Here is a 20613-nt window from a genome sequence, read left to right on the forward strand (position 1 = left end):
GTTTTGTCTGTCCCGAAGCTTATCAAATATAAAGCCGTAACTTCTGCATTTGGATTTACAAAAATATGCTTCACATAGGACTAACAATAATGTCTTTCATATTATTATATAACATAATTCTTAAAATAATTCTGAAATACTGCATATAAGTTTTTACATATTCATCTTGTAGAGTCAAAGACATATTGTTGCATTGCGTCGCATGGAATTTCGTTTGGTATCTCTCTATATAAGTTGTCCGATTGTTCCATTCTTTAACATATTTTGTATTCTATTTCGTGTGTACACATAGGGGCAGAACGGAGGGCCTTTGGCAGGGATGCTCTTGAGAGTTTCCTCGATATCTTCACCGACGTAGAGAGATGTATGATGATTGGGAATGACGCAATTGATGACATCATCGAACCTCTCTTCGGGATCGATGTTCCTGGGTTTGAAGTCACGAGCTACCTGATCTCTCGATACACCGGTTACAATGGAGTTAAAGATATCTGCAATGCACTGGAAACGGCATTTACCGGTGAGTTTAAACGATTTCGTGCCTATGTTGGTCACTTCTACCCAATTAAATGGAATTTTAGATTTGCACGTCGACATAGTGGACTGCTACGTGTGACGTCCTGGCAGTCACATTTGACGTCCTTTTAAAGGCACTGGCAGTGCCTTAACCCTAAAAAGGCCGGACTATTTGAGGTCTTAGTACAGCCGGGGTGGGGGCCATTATGGCCCCCCTTAAGATCTCGGCCGTGAAACTGTCGATCTCCGCGAAAATTTGCACGCATGTCAAGTGAAGTGTATAGAATAATATGATAACTTTAATTTTTTGAAAAATTCACTCATTTGCATATTCATGGTAATTTATGCAAATAATTATACATTATCAAATGTCTATAAGTAATCAAAGCATTCAAGAAACAAAGGCATAATATTATCATAAATTAAGTCGGATCTTAAAGGACATTGAGAAATCAAGTTAAAAGCAGATCTTGTAGAGCATTGTGTGTCGGGATGGAGGCCTTTCCTCACTTTTTAACTTTGTTAATGTAGTAATAGCGTATATCCATAGGCTAATCATAATAATAATAATAATAATAATAATTTGTTAAAGTCCACTTCAATTTTTTTTTAAGTTAAACCAAAAATGGTAATTCTTTTTGCCCAATTGATCGTGAGCCCGGCAGCCACTGAGCAGCGCCAGATCGACGTTGCCTATCCTTTATTGTTGAACGCCAAACAAGGTAGTAGCAACCTCCCGTCTTTCAACGTCTTTTGGTATGACGCGGCCGAGAAAAAAAATCTGTATCAATATTTAATATATATATATATATAACTTTTGTTTTTCAGAGGTGGGCTGCGGAAAGAACTTGACTGCTGAAGAGATTCTTGAGATCTTAAGAAACGTCAGTATATTTTTGAATTTCAGGACCATCATTTTGAAACGACGTTGTTATCAAATAAACATTAAATCGGAAGTGGAATCAAATTGAAAAAGTAATGGAATTGGACTGACAAGGGAATTTAGATATAAATGAAACTGAAATTAAATTGAAATTTAAAAAAAAAAAACTTTATATTTAGTTATTGAGGAAAACCCAAGGTCTATGGTATAAACAAAACTTTCACATTTTATTATAAAAGTAAGTCCTATTTTGCTAGCCTTCTCTCTCTTTCTTTCTCTCTCTCTCTTTCTGTTCCTCTCTCTCTCTTATTATTTTCTCTCGCTCTCTCTCTCTCTCGTATTCCCTCTCTCTCTCTCTCTCTCTCTTCCTCTTTCTATCTCTCTTCCTCTTTCTATCTCTGTCTCTTCCTGTCTCTCTCTCTTATCTATCTCTCTCTTTGTTTCTCTCCCTCTCTCTCTGTCAATCTTCCTCTCTGTCTGTCTCTCTCTCTCTGTTTGATAAGTTCTGCATTTGATTTCGCAGGTAGAAATCACCTTAGATAACGTAGCAAATGTTGCTGAAGAGTTGGAAGACGTCACACGCATGGACCAGAACATCTTCCTAGAGGGTATCAATGTGGTTGCAGAACTTTTCGAGGATATAAATGAAATAAATTCTACAGAAACAAAGGTGGGTATTTGTTTCGAGTTCAATTGGATCTATTTATTAAATCATGGTTAAAGAAAAATACCTGTTTCTATCAGCTGAATGCTTGAACAACCGTATGGTTACTACGCTATACTTTCCGGTATTTAATACCTAGACGTGCTAATAAACAAGTTTACGGTCCCCTTTTCCACGTCTCATAAAGTGCTGTTCAGTAATTACTAGAGTTGTCAAGGTGATACTTACATAAGTCAATTACAAAGGGAGATCTCAGCATTATTCTGTCACGATTCAATCAGAACTATTTACTGGTACTCATACTATATTTCATTTTCTTGAACAATAGGTGACGAAATCTATGGTAGGAATTGTAAATAACATCGCAGCTTTACCTGACGAACTGCTTGGTATGGCCGAAGAAGAGAATAGCTCTCCAAGCCGTGTTGTCTCGGCTCTCGAAGCACAGCTTGCTGTCGTAGAAGTGGAAAATGGAAGTAGTCGGTTTGTGGAAACCAATGTTGCTGCTGAGGTAGGGCAGTCAGTCTGTAGTTTCAATCATTTTAGAAAAGGACACAGAAGTTTTGAAAATGTCCAATATATTTGACATTCTACTTTGGCTGTCATACCACTCAAATGAACGACTGAGGGATTAGGTGTTTGTACAAAATTATTATCAGCTCAATGAACCTTCCTGTATGCCATGCCTGATAAGAGTTTTGTGAATCTCAACCAATTTAAATAATCATTAAACTTTATCAAAATCGCTTTCAGTACCTGACAAAAGAAAAATTTATAAACGTCACACAGCCAACTATACATGGGAATCGATCCTTGACCGAAGTGCAAACGGGTACTGAAGAAAAGTGTCATATCGAGCAGGATCATCGAGGAATACGTACTACAAGTGTTTGTTCGATTGTCATTATATCCTTTCCCTTCACCACCAATAACAATATACCTAGCTCCCATACAAATTTAGGCTGACAGAACTTCTTTGATTTCGGAATGATTATTGTAGAGTCAGACTAGCTTCTAGGTCTAGTTGCTTTTCTGTCATACATCATAACTTTTCTTCGATATAAGTGCACGCTTTAACATTTCCATATTTTGTGCCCCACACATTTCTTATGTTATGTATGTTAAAATGTTTAACTAATTTTATTTTCTACATATTAGCTATACATAACTTCATCTGAGCAGTAGCGAATTAATTTCATTGGCCTATTTTCAGGCTCGTATTGCAGGGACGGTTTTTGTGACCAGCTGTCAATAATTATCTGTTCATACCTGAACTGGCTATTGTTCGCGATTCCACATTATATATTTAAAAAAAACACCCTCATTCGGTCTTTCCGTTTCAGGTACTTGATGTGACCACCGAGGACATCAGCCAGGGTTATACTGTCTTCATGGCTGTAACTGATGACGGTGAGAGCATCTCTGACGAAGACTTCAAGGTGGATAGAGGTGACCTAACGCAAGAGCCAGAAGCCGCCCAGGCACAGGCTACACTCTTCATCCCATCGGGTTTAGCGGACAAGTTTTCTGGACGCAGAGGGCGTCTCGTCATCACGACGTATCGCGTGCCATCTCTGTTCCAGGATACGGGGATTGCGCAGTTCAACCAAGATGTGGAAGAATTCAATCGAACCTTGAATTCAAGGATCATTTCGGCGTCTATCAATAACGAAAAGGTGGAGGATTTGAGCGAACCAGTCAGGATATCGTTCACTCCTCTAAATCCAGTAAGAAGATATGACAATTAATTTATTGAACTTATAGCGAATACAGAATTGTATCGCGTCACTCAACGAATATATTTACGTTTTAAAATGACACGAATTGATAAGCAGAGAATACTAAAAGTTGGCAGAAATGGATTGAGAAATTAATGGGTTCATGAGGATACACAAATAGTAAAGACCTATGGTGAAGAGAGAGAGAGAAAGAGAGAGAGAGAGAGAGAGAGAAGGAGGTAAGGAAATAGAGATGGAGAGGATATGTAAGACAAATCAAGAGAATCTGGTGTAAACCTTCGACTGTGATATCATAAACTGATTGGCATCAACAATAATTTGCAAATGCAACAAAGAACTTCATAGATCCATCAACAACAAAAAAAAACAATTTACAATAACAATGAACTATATTATACTTCATTTTAGAGAAAAATATTAATTAATCCGTTTAATTTGTACTTTATCTTTATTTTCAGAAGGGGACCGATGCTCAGTGTGTATTCTGGGACTTTGACGACAAATCCTGGTCCCAACGTGGATGTAACAAGACGAGTAATGACACCAGTGACAGGATTGAATGCGAGTGTAATCATCTGACTAACTTCGGAATTCTCATGGTACGTGTTAAACTCTTCGTCCGAAATATCTTCATGTAAACTGATTCATTCATAATCTGTTTACTGAATTGAACAGGCTAAATCTACCAGTCAAGATTTCATGCTAAAATATGTTAACAGGTCTTTGCCTCAAAGGTATAGTGACTAGTATATATGAAATGATTCCATCCATATCAGAAGCTTGCATAAACTATATTATATATTCTTTAAAACTACCCAAGGACAAAAAAATGTGAGGTACGGAGGCCAAGTCCTATGTAATTGATCAACCTATAACATCAACAACTCTGTATCACTCCAAAGCTTCAAAACAAATTTATTTAAAATAAAAAAATAAATATGATATGATTAGTTTGGTGATTTACCCCGACAAGCAACTGTGCATTTGTATCCCTTCCCTCCAAGTACTGGTTCATCATCTTATCTCCCCCTTTCTCACTTAATTGCTTTTTTTAAGGTATGTATTCTTTGTATTTTAATAATGTACATTATTTGTATTCAATTGTTTTTGGAATGGGGAAAAATAACTTAAATGAAAAAGACATGTTTGCCGTGTATGGTAAATAAATTATTAACCAAGATTCGAATAAGTCCCACGTATGAGTATGACTCATTTGATTAATTGGGCACGAATTTTTACAGCAGTTTTAAAGTTGTTATTATTTTACGGTTTATCAACTACATTTCAAAATGAAAATGTCGTGACCCAAAGTTTCGTGTCCTTATCAACATTTTACGAAGTGGGTATTTTTTCTTAAATATTTTTGGCGTTTGTTTGGTTTTGTCCGTATAAAAAACGTACATGCATACATAATTTCTATTAAAATAAAAAATAATGATAATTACTTAAGCATTTAATACGGATGGATCGCTCTATTCAGAGCCATTCATTTAATGGCTCTGTTCTTTCTAGAGGTCTGGATTCGTTCATTTCCATCAGGATTTTGTCCCAGTCTTTCATTAGTCTGAGAGCACTGTGGTCTATTAGTAGAGGCCCTTGACTCGCTAGTCAATAAAAGGCCGGTTCTTATTTCATACCTCTGTCGCCCACATTTCCTGCAAGCCGCTGAAGATGAGGGACTCAACGAACTCGGACGCCCAGGCTTTTCAGAAATCACGTCATCTTCGGCTTGCAGAATGTAGGCGAAGATCAAGGTGGTGGAGATTTAATATTAAAACTATTAAATTGTCTAGACTCTTGAATATTGACTCACATACGAGAGGTCGTATCCAAGATTCGATCCTTTCCTGTGCTTCCATCATTGGATAAGGTGCTCACATTGTCCCTCTAAACCCAGGGATTTTTCTTGAATACCGGGAAACACTGGGGTGATAATAATAGTTATTACACATACGAGGTTCTTTTTCCGTAGAATAAATCATGTATTTGATTCTATTTCTTTGATCTAGTGAAATACTGCTTTTCCTATGTTTAATTCCTCACTCCATGGACCTAATAACTTATTAGGTTATTAGGTCCATGCTCACTCCATCGGATAAAGAATCAGCGTGCAATACCAATGTGGCTACTCGGGGTAAATAAGACCCAATTATTGTTTAATCATTTTTCTTTATTACGCCTATAAGGTCAACGTGAGATTTGAAATTTGAATCCCATAATAGGGGCTCACCTTGTGTCTAAGTGGACGATTTCAGAATAGATAACAATGTCATGTTTTCTCAGTTAATTTCGAACCTTTATTTTCTTTTCGTTATAGGATATCTATGGAGGAGAACATTTATCGGTTGAGGCAGATTTCATCCTCAAGATCGTTAGCTATGTTGGTTGCCTGATTTCAATATCGGGCCTTGTTATGACAATCTTTACATATGCCACAAACAAGTGAGTACCATTATCAAGTGCCAAATTATTATACAACATTGTCTTCATAAATAATAAGAAACCATTTATGTTCAGCACATGGAGAAGAATTTGAATCCGCTTAAAATTTATATTCGTTTTTGTTTCATTTAATATAGACATCAACATTTAATAAAATAAATACATGTCTAAATTGAGGGGGCGCGATAGGTCAGTCGGTGGAGCAGTGGTCTCGTAATCCGGTGACCCGAGTTCGAAACCAAGGCGATGCGCTAGTGCCCTTTGGTAAGGCATTAATCCTCATTACCAGGTCCCTCGGAGAGGACCTAAAGCCGTCGGCCGTCTGGTTCCTTACGTACAAGCATTTATGCTTTCTTAGCAGTCAGGTAAAATAACAACCACCACATGTTAATACGATGATGATCGCCTCCAATGTAGATTGTTTCGGAATAAAGCTGTCAACGATATTAAACATAATGATAAAAGAATGTGATTATCCTAATCCTAACCTGAACCCTAACTGAAACAAATCAAATAATCCTCTCCTTCAAAAAAGTTATTTCAAGTCAGCTTGAGACTTCCACATGTTCAGTTAAAGGTCATTTTAGAGAATTTAAGGAAATGGTAAATTTGTTTATGAATTTTAGTTATTTTATTATGATAATGCAGCATTCACAGAGCATCTTCTGGTTTTCTTTCTCATCTCTCAGAAAGCTTCGAGACCGGAAACCCAACCAGATTCTCCTATCCCTCTGCTGTGCTTTGCTAGGACTCTATGTGGTCTTTATAGTCATGATATCAGTGGACACTAAACGGGATGTGACTGAGCTCTCCCCTCTCCCTTGCTCGATCCTGGCTGCATTCCTCCAATATTTCATCCTGGCAGCTATTTTCTGGATGGCCGTTGAGGGCTTCAACATGCATAATCTCCTCGCACTGGTCCGAAATTATTATTTGCCACGGTTTATGAAGAAAGCTTCGTTGATCGCATGGGGTAAGATTTCATCTGCTCCATGAATTAATACAGGGGCGTTACTAGAAGGAGAAGATTGGACATGGGATGTCCCCTCCCTTATTCCGTCGGCAAACATATGCAATAAATGTATCCACAGCATTATTTTTTTAATAGATATATTAACATCAATTGCCACACTTTGAGCGAGAGGGCAGAATATTCATTGTGCGTTATTCGCTGTTACCGATTATTTGGCTATACTCGGTTTTCCGAAGATGTGTATGCCCGTCGGGGCACCGATAAAGCGGTTATTATAACATGAATCCACCTACCGCCTCCCCTCGCCCGAAAAGTTAATGTAGGAAATTTATCTTTCACACTTATCATGATCATTGTTGGCAAGGGAATACAATTTAAAGAAGTGCTTGTTTGAAGCCCCTTATATGTAGTAGAACTGTTCTGGAGAAATTCCCGAACCCGTTCGCTTATTTCATCTCATTCTAGTTATTCCATTCATTTATATTTCTTCAGGGTTTCCTGTTCAACAAAAGTTGGTCTTTCATAGGGCCCTGACAATCCATTAAAACTATATGCATTAAAACAAGATAAAATCATACAATCAAGTAGCATAAACACATAACGTTATTACTACACCTTATAAACTAATTCAATGAAATTGTTCGAGCTTAAAAACATAATACAAAGTAAACATCAATAACAAAGCCTGAAAGGATGAGCAAATTTTCATTATATATGTAGGTCACTTGCTGAGAGACAAAAAGGAAAGAAATATAGAAAGAAAGAACCAAAAACAGAAAGGAATTAGAAATACAAAAATAAAGAAGAAAGAAGAGGGGAAAGACAGGGAGAGGAAGAAAAGGACTAATATGAACTTAAACACTCTCAATTTTTTTTTTTTTTTTGTAGGTTGCCCTTTGTTAATAGTCGGGATTACTGCAGCTGCTTCAAGACAATACTACGCACAGACAGATTTGTAAGTTTCGTCATGCAGAATATCTTTTGTTAACACATCGGGTTTTGTATTCCTCTGCCGTCAAAGGTAGTGCAGGGGGAATTACTTCTGCATTATGAAAACAATGGTGTTTTATATCTCAAATGCAATTTGTTGTGAACGTTATAAATAATGAAAGTTAGTTCTTAATATGGGCATGCGCAAAGAACTGAATGGTGAAATTATCGATTTCTTATCAAGAAACCTATAACATTCTGTATATGTACTTTGTTATTATTTTTTGTTATGATTTTACATGATTTTATAACCTAATATTACTTTGTTGATCCTCTCTCAAATTGGTAATCATCTCTCAAATCTCTCAATTTGACACCTTGTTGATGTACTCCGAAGATCAAGATACATTAATCTTGATCTAAGGAGACACGAACAAAGTTAACGTTGTTGTGACAGATCGAATTTTGTGTTCTTTGACACTCTGTAAGAGATAACATCCCATTATATTGGTATCATGACTTAACACGATCGCAAAGAACTTGAAAATCAAGTAAAGGCCATTTCAAGAGCCTGTTATATGTGCTTAGTATAAGGAAAGGCGCTTTCTCAATGTAACATTGGCATGCTTAATATTTGTATTAATATTAATAATATTTATGTCAGTGTAATGTTTGCACATTTCTAAAGGTGACACACATTTATCTCAAGTCTTGGTGATCTTCTTATACACTCAATTCAGAAATATAAATCCGTTAAGATGATGTTTTATTTCATTTAAATTTTGTGTTATAGTTGCTTCCTTGCATTCTGGCCTTTAATCGGTGGTCTCCTAATACCTATTGGTGTCGTCATGATCTTCAACTTGTTCATCTATGTTCGGGTCCTCATGCGACTGAACACTAAAACTATGAAAGGGAAACACCTTGATAAAACAGAGAAGCGCCTGCGGATTCGACGATTCCAGAACGCAGTTTGCATCCTGACTCTAATGGGTCTCACGTGGTCGCTTGGTTACCTGAGCATCATACAACCAGCCAGTGCGGTTGTGCAAGGAATCTTCACTGTACTGAACTCTCTTCAGGGGTATTTCATCTTCATGCTCTATTGTGTTATGCAGCCTCAGGTGCGCTTGACATGGCGTTCCCAGTTCAAATGCTGCTTACCTAAATATTTCACGACGCCCTCTGCGGTCAGTTCCGGTTCTGGACAACCCAGCTCAACGCTCCAGAACAGCTCAGCAGACCTGAAGGACGGCCCGTTTCCAACTCGGACTCCAGCGGAAATCCAGAGACAGGAGGCTAGCTCTACTGGAGAGACTTTCTAGAGCTTTGTATGATAATGCTGGTACAGAGTGGTGAAGATACCATGTAGAACTGATAGATTTTGGATTGGACCAAAGAGTTGTAAAAAAATCACACATTCGAGTATGTTTTCGATGCATTTATAGCAGTTCATTCCGAACGTTCTATGAATACATCACTTATTTCTTCTGTTACAGATCTCCTTGTAGTTGATTGAATTTCCGTTGATTTTCATTATTCGAACTGTTAGCGGTGGACTTCTAACTGGATGGTTTTTGTGTAATAGGATTATTTCCCTTTTAACGAGTGAGTGAAGAAGATGCATTTTTTAAACATGTTTATGATATACATTATGATTTTTTCGCATGGTATAATTGGTATGAAGGTAACCTATACGTATGCTGCAAATAAAACAGATAGTTTTATGTTTCACGTGGAAAACGAAAGCATTATTTGATTATATACAGATTAAATTGAGAATCTCACCAATTAATTTAACAAATATTATGAATGAAACATAAATAGTAATATGAGAATATAAGATTTATATATTGAATTATGGGAGGTGAAATTATAACCCCTTGGGAAACAATATTCTTGATGCTGCTACCAATGTGGTCCATATTTTCTACCAGGTATTCCCTTTCCCCTTCCATCCTTGATCGAATTATCGTTTCTTCTGCCAATGAGAATACGGATGCGCGATGGCTCCGTGGTAGAGCATCGGTCTCTTAACCGGGAAGTCCCAGGTTTGAAACCAAGTCGAGGCGCCAGTGCCCTTTGGTATTGGCATTAATCCTCATTACCAGGGTTTTCGGAGATTACTTAAAGCTGTCTTTTCTTTTCTTTTTACAATGCCATTGATTTCATAAATTTGCTTTCTCTTCTTCTTCTTCTTCTGCCTCTTCTTCTTCCACTTATTTTTCGTCTTCCTCTTCTTCTTCTTCCTTCATTATTTCCTATACTCATTATTCTATTTGTCTTTCCTTCTCACATTCACTCTTCGTGTATGTCATTACAATCTCATACTATACTACTCCGTTTTCGTCTCCTATAATACCTTTTTCACATACAAGCTATGCTTTTTATTTAGGCTCCCCACATGTTACATTGTTTTACCTTGCCTGACAAATCTATATATTTCGAAACTTCGTATATACTTATTTTCCGTACATTATACTTGATTTGAAATCTTTAATTTGGTTTGTGTGTGTAATCTACTCTGACTTAATATAAGCTTGTAAAAAAAAATTGAATTGTTTTTTTATGTAAATGTGGAATAAATAAACTTCAAACTTCAAACTACTACAAATGCTTTCTAAGTAGTCAGGTAAAACAAACAAACAAGAATGTTCCTTATTGTCAAATTTTGCATGTTTTTACATGATCTGATTGTCTTCATTGAGTAACTAATATAGCTGCGGTTAGAGTACAATCCTCCAGAATTTGCGTTATGAATTCAATTTCGGTAGGAAATTGATTGCAGGGAAAACTTCACAGGAGCACATTTAGCCTTTTGACAAGGCCTCGTGACTCTGGCTATGTCCACCCTAATTAGCCGCTGAGATGAGTCTAGAGACCCGGGGTGAACGCGCGATCGAGTGTCTTTACTTGGCTGGGCCACTCGCTCTGGCGTTCACTCGGGTTTTTCGCGATTAGTCTCTTTTAAGTCACTCCGCGTCTTTCAGACATGAGGCCTTGTCTAAAGGCTAGAGCGCATTTGACGTACAACCGTCAACAATGATTAAACAGAGAATGCTTTGATTTTCTTCCTTCTTCCGTTTTGGCTTGACTGTTGATATGAAGTAAATAAACCAACATGAAAAAAAATACTGTGATGTTTTTGTGTTTACTAAAATGAATGACCTTTCACCATTACGACGTATTGTCTGAGTCAATATGTTTATGGTAATAATGTCGGCCACACTCGCTCTCTGCAATGTTTTTTGTCAACCTTCACTATCCTTCTCTCTCTCTCTCTCTCTCTCTATCTATCTTTCTCTAATATACACTCACACTCACACGAACACGTGTGCGCGCACACACACACACACACACACACACGCACACACACAACAACATAACACACACAAAAGCCCAATGTAAACAAACAAACAGAGCACATCAAAAAACACTAACAACAACAATTTAAAGAAAACAAAAGTACCCCGACTTTAATAATTTGGTCAGGCGACAATCTGCCTTTGGAGTTAGGGATAAGTCTCCCATTTGTCGAGTACAAAAATGCCACAAATTTCTGTTATTCTCTTAGGCACTTTCTCGCTTGAGACATTACACAAACTATATTGTGGAGAGCATATTACGAATGTCCTCTAAACAGAAAGACTCTCCCGAGTCTTTAATCTTTAAAAAGAAAAAATTTTGCCATTATGTGTGTTGGAAGATGTGGGCAATTTGTCACGCGCTTTGTCATATAGTGCCCATTACCTTGTAGTGATTCAAACTTTCAGAAATTCATAACTTTCTAACTTTTTGTCCGATTTCCTTCCAAACTTTCACCAGTCTGCTTCTCTGGTTTTTCTGCTCTTCTTTTAGTCTAGAATAGTTTGCTGTTAGGGTAGGATTTATTGTTAAAAGTTCGTACTGCTTTCTGAATAGCAGTCAGGCACGTATACTTGATGCTTTCTGATGCATATAACAAGTTACGTGTTTTTATTTTTTAGAATGAAATTATGCCCGCTTTGATTTTCTTCCTTCTTCCGTCTTGGCTTGACTGTTGATATGAAGCTAATAAACCAACATGAAAAAAATACTGTGATGTTTCTGTGTTTACTAAAATGAATGTCCTTGGACCATTACGACGTATTGTCTGAGTCAATATGTTTTGGAAATGATGTCTCCCGAATTCTCTCTCTCTCTCTCTCTTTCTCTCTCTTTCTCCGTCTCTTTCTCTCTCTCTCTCTCTCTCTCTCTCTCTCTCTATCACTGTCCGTATGTCTATCTGTCTGTCTCCCTCTCTCTGCCTCTTTCTATCTCTGTATATTTCTCTCTCTCTATCTCTGTCTGTCCGTCTGTTTCTCTTTCTCTCCCTCTGTCTCTATCGTTGTCTGTCTTTCTTTTTCTTTCTCTCTCTTACTTTCTCTCCCCCCCCCCCCTCTCTCTCTCTCTCTCTCTCTTTCTCTCTCAATATTGTGCTTTTTGCCTGTGTCTTTGCCTCCCTCTATCTGTCCTGTAAACCTACTTTTCGGCCACATTACAGTATAAACATTGAAGATTTTGTTTGAGATTCGTCTCTTTTATTGGTTTCTTGTACACTTTATAATACTCGGTTATCCAAAATCTGCCCATGCAGAACGGTATTCATTCAAACACAAATGACCTTAGATTTCGGAATAAATGTAAGTGTGTTTACGTCCAAGTGTTTAAAGGAAACCTCAACCTAAGAAAAAACGTTTGCTTATTCTGGGAGATTTGTTTGTGCATTGTCTCGAAATATTTTGTTTTCATCAATTTTTTTTCCTCACTTTTTCTTCTAAAATTTGGTTTGTCCTCGGAAAAAAGGAAACCCCCACCCCTACATTTTCAAACCAAGGCTATTTAATGTAACAAATATTGACTGGCAGGGGGTATTATTTAGACCGCTCACCATATTCTCCCTCAGCGCTGCGCGCTTCGGGAAAATATAACCACTTCAGAAAATATAACTCCCTTCAGCGGTCCAAATAAAGTTATATTACACACCCCGCCAGTCAATATCTGTATAATATTTAAATGAATTAGTTACAAGAATTGTTCCCTTGATATATATTTCACCAAATGTTATTTCTTCTCAGCTGTGATATTTCCTCATTGAAAAGTAAAGGTTTTGTTATTGATTTAAAAAGTATTTAATAATAATAATAATATGAACAATTTATATAGCGCTTGTGACAAAAGTTTCAAAGCGCTGTACATGTTTGTACACAAATCAAAATTACTTCAAAAAAAAAATCAATATTACTAATGGAATTAACATTACTCAAATTACCAAGAAAATAAAATATTACTAACATAACTTAACATATTATCATTACTTAATAATAATAATAATAATAAATTATATTTCTATAGCGCATTATACAAGGTATGTCTCTATGCGCTTTACATTGTATTACAAGCTTAATTAATTACATACATCTACTATTGAACTATCCTCAAAAAATTCAAAAAATCTGACAAGATCTTAACTGAAATAGTATAACAGTAACTAGATAGATATTAAATTAACAAGAAGATCAAATATTACTAACAGCTAAAGACTGGTGTATCATACATAGGCCTATAAGAAAAACATGACGGAGCTGATGTCATGCCAAAAGGCATCACACCCTACCAAGAATATCTTTATTTATATATCTCTTGTACTTTTTCGTAAGGGATATTGTACATCAAAGGGCAGGAATACAGTTCATTTTGGGGGATGAGGTTTCCTTTAACTGTTACAGCATTGGACGTAGTCTGAATCGTGATTCAGTTCATATTAACGAGGAGGGCGTAATCAGACTCATGGCCTTTGTTTTTGTAGCTGTAGCCTTTGGACACGCCCCAAATGGTCACCATGGAAACGAGCGCCACGATGCCGACCACATACGCCCTCGTGCCGAACATTCCTCGAGATTCTATTTGAGAGAGGGGGAGGGGGGGAGAGAGAGAAAACAAAGGAAGGGGAGAAATAGAAAGAGAGAGAGAGAGAGAGAAAAGCGTTGGGGCAGATTTTTTTTTCAAAGATAACACAATTAATAACACGATAATCATGGTAGTTTATCTCGTAAAAAGGATGTATCTAACTGAGCGGTAAATGCTGAACGTTGCGAATTTTGGATTCGCAAATTTTACTGACGGAAGTTGGCGACTATAGTGACTGTAAGCAAATGTTAGCGACAGTTTTTGCGAAGATTAGCAACTATATACCAACCCTTTGCCACTATTTGTGAATGTTTGAGACCTTTTGCTAACTCCTGGTACTCAATGGGCCGATTTTATATAGGAACTACAACCTGTATAATGGAAACGTGGTCACTAGCATTGGCAAATCAAAAAGAACTTCAGCGACACCGTCTTAAAACCGTTTGCAAATGCTTACGACTGTTTGCGGAAGAATAAATTTGAAAATAAATTTTGAACATTTTCAGAAAAACTGTTTGCGGCAATGAAAGCTGTTTGCGAACTGGTTTGCAACCTTTTTACTACACTGGCGAAACCCCAAATTTGCTACGTTCGCAAGCATTTGCCGGTAAGTGAACGAAATTACATTTTGTTTGCTTCTTAAAGGCAGTGGCGGATCCCCCCCCCCCCCCTGAGAAAAAAATCATGTAAAATCACGTGATTTTTACCTTTTTTTTGGGGGGGGGGGGTTGGCCCCCCCCCCCCTGGCGCTCAAGGTGGGGGGGGGTGCAAATTGAAAAAATTTCGAGGACCAAAACAAAAAAAATGTGCTCCGCCGACAATTGTTCCGCCGACAATTGCTCCGCCGACAATTTCTCCGCCGACATTTGCTCCGCCGACATTTGCTCGGCCTGTCAATATTTCTTTCATAGGTTATTTTTATGTTTTGTGTGATTTGTTTTGTTGCTGTTATTCAGGGCCGTAGCCAGCATTCTGAGAAGGGGGATGCGTTTTAATTCCCGTATGTTTTATGCTGCGCAAAGATTCAATCAGTTTAATTTTGGCCCTTACAAGAAGTGGGTTATTGATGTAGACAAATAATGCTCATGTACCCTTTACAGCTCATTTTATATATGTTATTACCAAAGAAGAAGAAAAAGCCAGTTTGTCACTCAATAGTGTCTGACAGTGAAGTCTAGCAAATAAACAGGTTTCCTTCATAATTGGATATTAGGACACTGCTAACGTTTAACTTTCACATACATGACATATTCATAATTCCTGCAAATTTCTACAGAATTTGATGTTGGCTGCAAAAGGGGAATAGTATCTTTAAGGGGATGTTTTTTTGTTTGTTTTTGATTTGTTAATTTGGCGAACAAGGAAGGTAAAAATCATAGGTTATAATCTTGAATAGAATGTTTCTACATTACGCCCCTTAATTTGAATCAAATGGGCAAGTATTATTCCAGGATTTATTGTTTATTCCTTGTTGGCGAGCGAGGTTAACGAATGGTCGAAATTCTTAGGCTTGCCATTTCATATTAAAAAGCATCTGCGTGACCAGCATCGCTTGTTAATCACTGATGTACAAAATGTATTACGAACATATAAAGCGTAGCAAACAAGCGAATTTTCATCCTTTTCATATAATAACTGAAAACCATCTGCCTTAATCACTAATGATTATTTTACGAGCATGTAGTATACTTCATACTCTATTTTATTTCTAGTTTTTCCCCGACGTGTCCCGACGCCGCGCCGGCAAGATTTACCGTAATCTTCCTATATTCTATTTTGTGTCCCTTTTCCCTTGTCTTAAGCCTTTTCTTTTTCTCTTTTCTTGACCTTTTCTTTTCCATGTTTTCTTGTCCTTTTCTTTTCTTTTCCTTTCTTCCTCTCCTTTTTTCTCTGCAAAAGGGAGCATTTGTCTTCAACGGGGTACTTTAGGGGCGGAGCAAATGTCGGCGGAGCAAATGTCGGCGGAGCAATTGTCGGCGGAGCAAATGTCGGCGGAGCAATTGTCGGCGGAGCAAATGTCGGCGGAGCAATTGTCGGCGGAGCAAATGTCGGCGGAGCAATTGTCGGCGGAGCAAATGTCGTTGGAGCAATTGTCGGCGGAGCAAATGTCGGCGGAGCAAATGTCGGCGGAGCAATTGTCGGCGGAGCAAATGTCGGCGGAGCAAATGTCGGCGGAGCATGTGTCGGGTTACCCAACATCTATCATCATTACATGATAGCATCTTGTTCATTATGCATAATTACCGCCATCTAGCTGGTTGTTATCATTCATTAATCATGAAAATAGTATTTTGATCATCGATCGTGATAATTAGCTTGCTTCGATATGATTCCCATCGTGATCAGCATCTTTTTCATATGTGATGTCAGAGGGCGCTATGCACGAAATACGTGACCATTCATGTAAGATAACTGTTAGAGACAAATGTTAGAGGCCCCCCGTGGTACGCGTATGCATGTTCCCTATTTTTGACAACATCCCCTATCTCCGGTGTGAAATTCAATGGCGGGCCGGGCTTTGTCACGCGAAAAATTACCCCTTTACCATGAAATTTTGGAAACACGCAGACTACACAAACGTGTGTCATAAAAATAGGGCCTTACTTTTAAACTGTTACTTGTCATATTTAGAATATGGAGGCATTTGAAGAGCCATGGTTTTCAGTGAACATTTTTCTCTGATGTTCTTACACTCTTGCATAATAACAATGATAACGCTCACATATTTTTTCCTCTCCCACGAACTCAACCTTCTCTTTAAAAGGATTTTATATCACTAATCATTAATGGATTTCGAAGGTGATTGAACCAAAGCATTATTTACATCCCCAAAATCATACCAACAGCAAGTTGAATTTCCCCCGGATTTTTGGTACACACTGCCTTGCACTGAGCGATGGGGGCATTCTATTCACTGTGCGATAGCGTATTGAGAGAAATAGTTGCAACACGCGCACACGCATGCGATCAAAGGTCAATTCACGGAGCTCCAAACCACATGTCCCTCCCACATAGGGCTTATAATGTGAGAAGGAACTACTTGAAGCTCCATGAATAAAACTTCGATCGTCTGCATATGCGTGTGTCACAACTATCTCTCTCACAACGCTGTGCGGATTTGCGCTATTTTCGGTTTTCCGAACTTGTCTGACAAGTGATTTTTCGATTTGCACGTTCACTAGTGGACTGCGACGTATGCGGTCACTTTTGAAGCAGTGCGCATGCGCATCGACGAGCTCATCGTTCGTATATAGCAGAATTCTCGAACGCGTTCGCCCTTGTTTTGCCGTTGTTTCCAAACTGTGACGATTATGTTCGTAAGCAATCTTTTGTAGGAACGAAACATCAAACTGAAGTCACAAAATTGACCCAAGTGACCTAATTCTAGAATTAAGCGGAGAGTGGTGGAAGCGTGAATTCTCTTAAATTAACACATTTTCGTGTCTGTAATTTCTCTTAAATCAAAATTGTTGCAGAATAATTCATGAAATGAACACATTTTGTTTGTGCATCGCCAATCTTTTGCAGCATAATTTTCGAGATCAGTCCCATGCACCGAATTCGGTGTGATGAATATTTAGCTTTTCGATCGAATTTCGCGCTCACTAAGCAGAATAATTCATAAAATGAACACATTTTATTCATGCAACGCTAATCTGCTGCAGCATAATTTTTGAGAACAGTGCCATGCACCGAATTAGGTGTTATATTTTAGCTATTCGATCGCGTTTCGCGCTCACTAATTAGCGAGCGTCGTATATAGTTGTGTAAAATCGAAAAGGTAACGAACAACAATCAGCGTGCCTCGTCAACCCTGCTTAAAAATGACCGCATACGTCGCAGTCCACTTATGAAAGTGCAAATCGAAAAGTCTCTATGTCTGACTGTTATAGACGACACCTACCTTTGGAAGAGGCAGCATAACTGGCATCCGAACTGTAAACGGTTAATGGGCCATAGCTGATGGTGTGTCTGGTGCCTGAACTGACACTTCGACGTCGTACAGCAGACTCTGCGCCCTCACATTCTACACCTGACCTAGCAGCCTTAGCTTTGTCAGATCTGCATACTACAACGTCGCAATATATGTTAATCTGTGTATTCAAATTCAAATGGATATGTATCTTGCACATATCCTTTTCATTCATGTTTTACAAAATACTCAAATTACATAATGCATACAGAGTCATTATTAAATAATTGTTTGTTTTACCTGACTACTAAGAAAACACGTGCATGCTTGTAGGAAAGCAACCAGGGGACCACCGGCTTAAAGTCCTCTCCGAGGGACTAAATCTGATAATTTACGAGCACTTCAAGTGTATATATTGTCTAGGTATTCAAATTCAAAATAATTAATATTTTGCACGATGATTCTTTTAAATATTGTACATCAAATAACATCAAACCACGATTGCAAACGCTTTCGAAAATCAATCTTTTTCAAAGCCTTGTCCATTATTTATTTAAACGAGCGAACATTACAAGTATACACAGACGTTGTTTGTTCGTGTATCCGGACAGTTGATTTAAAACAGCCATTTGAAGAAGCTTACAAGCAATATTTTGAATAAATCTTCTAAGACTTATGTTGGACAATACTATAAAGGACAAAATATATGCATTATGTTTAGTGCTTTTTGTTGTTTAAGTTCCGTTAAATCAGAAGGTCAAATGAAAAATTTTATTTTTGTTATGTTTCCGGACACTCAACCCTTATTATACTTATTTCGTAGTCCATGCATTTTTTTTAAAGGATATACGATAGCGTATTGAAATTGCATTTCAGTTGGTTTTCCAAAGTCCAAGCGATCGTGATTAAATATACAAAGAGTAAACTAAACTTAAGTTAAGAGCATGAATTAGGGTGTACAACTAAAATGATTCACATTAAACAAAATGTACGATCATGTTACATGTCGCTTTCCCGAAGATTCAAGATTCCTAATGTTTGTTTACTCCAAAGCTAGGTTCATGATTCCTAGAATAACCATTCGGAATTATTGGAATTATGAAACTTCGGAGTAATGAACCCTTTTTCTTTTTCGGATTTCTGAACGTTGGTTTATTTCCAGAATTGCGAACCCTTTTAAAATTTTCAGTAGTGTCTACTTTACGTTCGGAGTTATAAACCCCTGGTATGGAAAACTGTGTTTTGGGATTTTGAACTTTCGGAAAAACGATGACCCCCCCCCCCCCCCCTTCCCTAAAAAAAGGGGGGGGGGTGCATATGGAATATAGGATGTACGAACTATGGGACCAAGTGTATACAAGGAGATCATTTAAAAGGATAATAACAGCAATGAGAAAAAGGACGTAGAATGGTAATTAGAAAATAGTATGGTCGGCTTAAAGAGATCATAAGGACATAAAGTATACAACTTTGAGGTAATTGGGAAATGTTTAAAATTGGACGGATAGTAATTCTTTAAGATTTTGATATATTTGGATGCCCTTGTGGATGTATTATAAGCGTTAGAAAATTTAGCCCCTAAAACATATGCTAACGTGAAATTGAATAATCAAATTGACCGGTTAATTTCAATTATTTTAAATAGCGCCTAAAGCCATTCTATGGTAGCTGCGACCATGAAAATATCAGAATATGCAATTCTGATATATAGTTCCCAAACGGAAATATCAAATCGGTCGATTGTAGTTAAGAAACATTGTTTTAGAGCTAAAGTAATATCAGTCTTGAGAGGGAGATATACAACATAAAGGGTTTATTATTTAACAATTTCATCCCTCTAGACTTGATTTCAACCACTACAGCGATCATTGAATTTTGTACAATCGCATATGCTTCCAATATGTTCATTTGAACCGTATTCATGACCCCATACCAAAACTTTATATCACCTGTAAGGACGTATGGGGTCAAAGAGATATTAGATAAACGATCAAAGAAATGCAGAACGTAAAGAGGTTTTTTTAGGAAATAATATATACATTTATTTACCTTAGTGACGCCAGAGATTTCGTTTATAAAGCGGAACGCATCAAAAGAAAACCCTTCACGATCCAGTGTCAGATTGTGGAACACTGTAACTGTCTTTTCTGCAGAACACCTAGAAAGATAACAATCAATATTGGCCTTAAGTGTGATACAGGGGTACATAGCATGGCATTCTAAAATCCAGTTTAATGGTGTAGCGTATGCCTAGTTATTGAGGTAAAACGTGTGGCATGGGGGAGGGCACCTGACGTCAGCCTCGTTCTGATGTGACACGGCAAAACCGCGGCGGTGTTTGTTTATAAAGACGTTAAGTGAAATTCGCTTAACACTTTCTATTTGATAACACAGAACTCAGTTAAAGGTCCTATGTCCCATTTGCAGGCCAAAAAAATGAAAAAGTTAAATTCCAACTGCATTTGAAAGATAATACTAATTTAGAACTTCCCTAAAAAAAGGTAGGGCTTGAAAGTAGTGGGAAAATAATGACTATTAGTTGTCAAATCGATTTTAGGGCTATAGAGCCCAAAAGTAATAGTCTTGATTTTCAGACAATTGTACCGAATGGTCATACGTTTTATG

At 37.6% G+C, this 20613-nt stretch overlaps 2 protein-coding genes across 2 annotated transcripts; one reads left to right on the forward strand and one right to left on the reverse strand.

Moving 5' to 3' along the window:
* The first annotated feature begins 369 nt into the window (after window positions 1–369).
* Window positions 370–10356, forward strand: LOC115926087 (adhesion G-protein coupled receptor G6-like). The gene is made up of 10 exons (XM_030990497.1): window positions 370–520; window positions 1345–1400; window positions 1923–2069; window positions 2392–2574; window positions 3407–3790; window positions 4261–4401; window positions 6120–6244; window positions 6934–7217; window positions 8106–8172; window positions 8941–10356. The coding sequence occupies exons 1-10, from the start codon at window positions 370–372 to the stop codon at window positions 9470–9472; spliced, it is 2070 nt and encodes a 689-aa protein (XP_030846357.1). The 3' UTR covers window positions 9473–10356.
* Window positions 10357–13830: 3474 nt separating this feature from the next.
* Window positions 13831–20208, reverse strand: LOC115926232. The gene is made up of 3 exons (XM_030990924.1): window positions 20038–20208; window positions 17980–18169; window positions 13831–14068 (listed from the first exon to the last, which is right to left on the reverse strand). The coding sequence occupies exons 1-3, from the start codon at window positions 20194–20196 to the stop codon at window positions 13920–13922; spliced, it is 498 nt and encodes a 165-aa protein (XP_030846784.1). The 5' UTR covers window positions 20197–20208; the 3' UTR covers window positions 13831–13919.
* Between the last annotated feature and the right edge of the window lie 405 nt (window positions 20209–20613).

Source organism: Strongylocentrotus purpuratus, unplaced genomic scaffold (assembly GCF_000002235.5).
Source record: "Strongylocentrotus purpuratus isolate Spur 01 unplaced genomic scaffold, Spur_5.0 spur5_contig_844, whole genome shotgun sequence".
Taxonomy (NCBI): Eukaryota; Metazoa; Echinodermata; class Echinoidea; order Camarodonta; family Strongylocentrotidae; genus Strongylocentrotus; species Strongylocentrotus purpuratus.

What these genes read in the sequence shown, in the direction of transcription:
- LOC115926087 (XM_030990497.1), top strand. Translation starts at nt 370, where the DNA reads ATGATTGGGAATGACGCAATTGATGACATCATCGAACCTCTCTTCGGG. An exon ending in TTTACATATGCCACAAACAA is followed by an intron (nt 6,245 to 6,933) that starts GTGAGTACCATT and finishes CTCATCTCTCAG; the next exon opens with AAAGCTTCGAGACCGGAAAC. An exon ending in AGCTTCGTTGATCGCATGGG is followed by an intron (nt 7,218 to 8,105) that starts GTAAGATTTCAT and finishes TTTTTTTTGTAG; the next exon opens with GTTGCCCTTTGTTAATAGTC.
- LOC115926232 (XM_030990924.1), bottom strand. Translation starts at nt 20,196, where the DNA reads ATGTACCCCTGTATCACACTTAAGGCCAATATTGATTGTTATCTTTCT. An exon ending in AAATCTCTGGCGTCACTAAG is followed by an intron (nt 18,170 to 20,037) that starts GTAAATAAATGT and finishes TTGAATACACAG; the next exon opens with ATTAACATATATTGCGACGT. An exon ending in TTATGCTGCCTCTTCCAAAG is followed by an intron (nt 14,069 to 17,979) that starts GTAGGTGTCGTC and finishes TCTCTCAAATAG; the next exon opens with AATCTCGAGGAATGTTCGGC.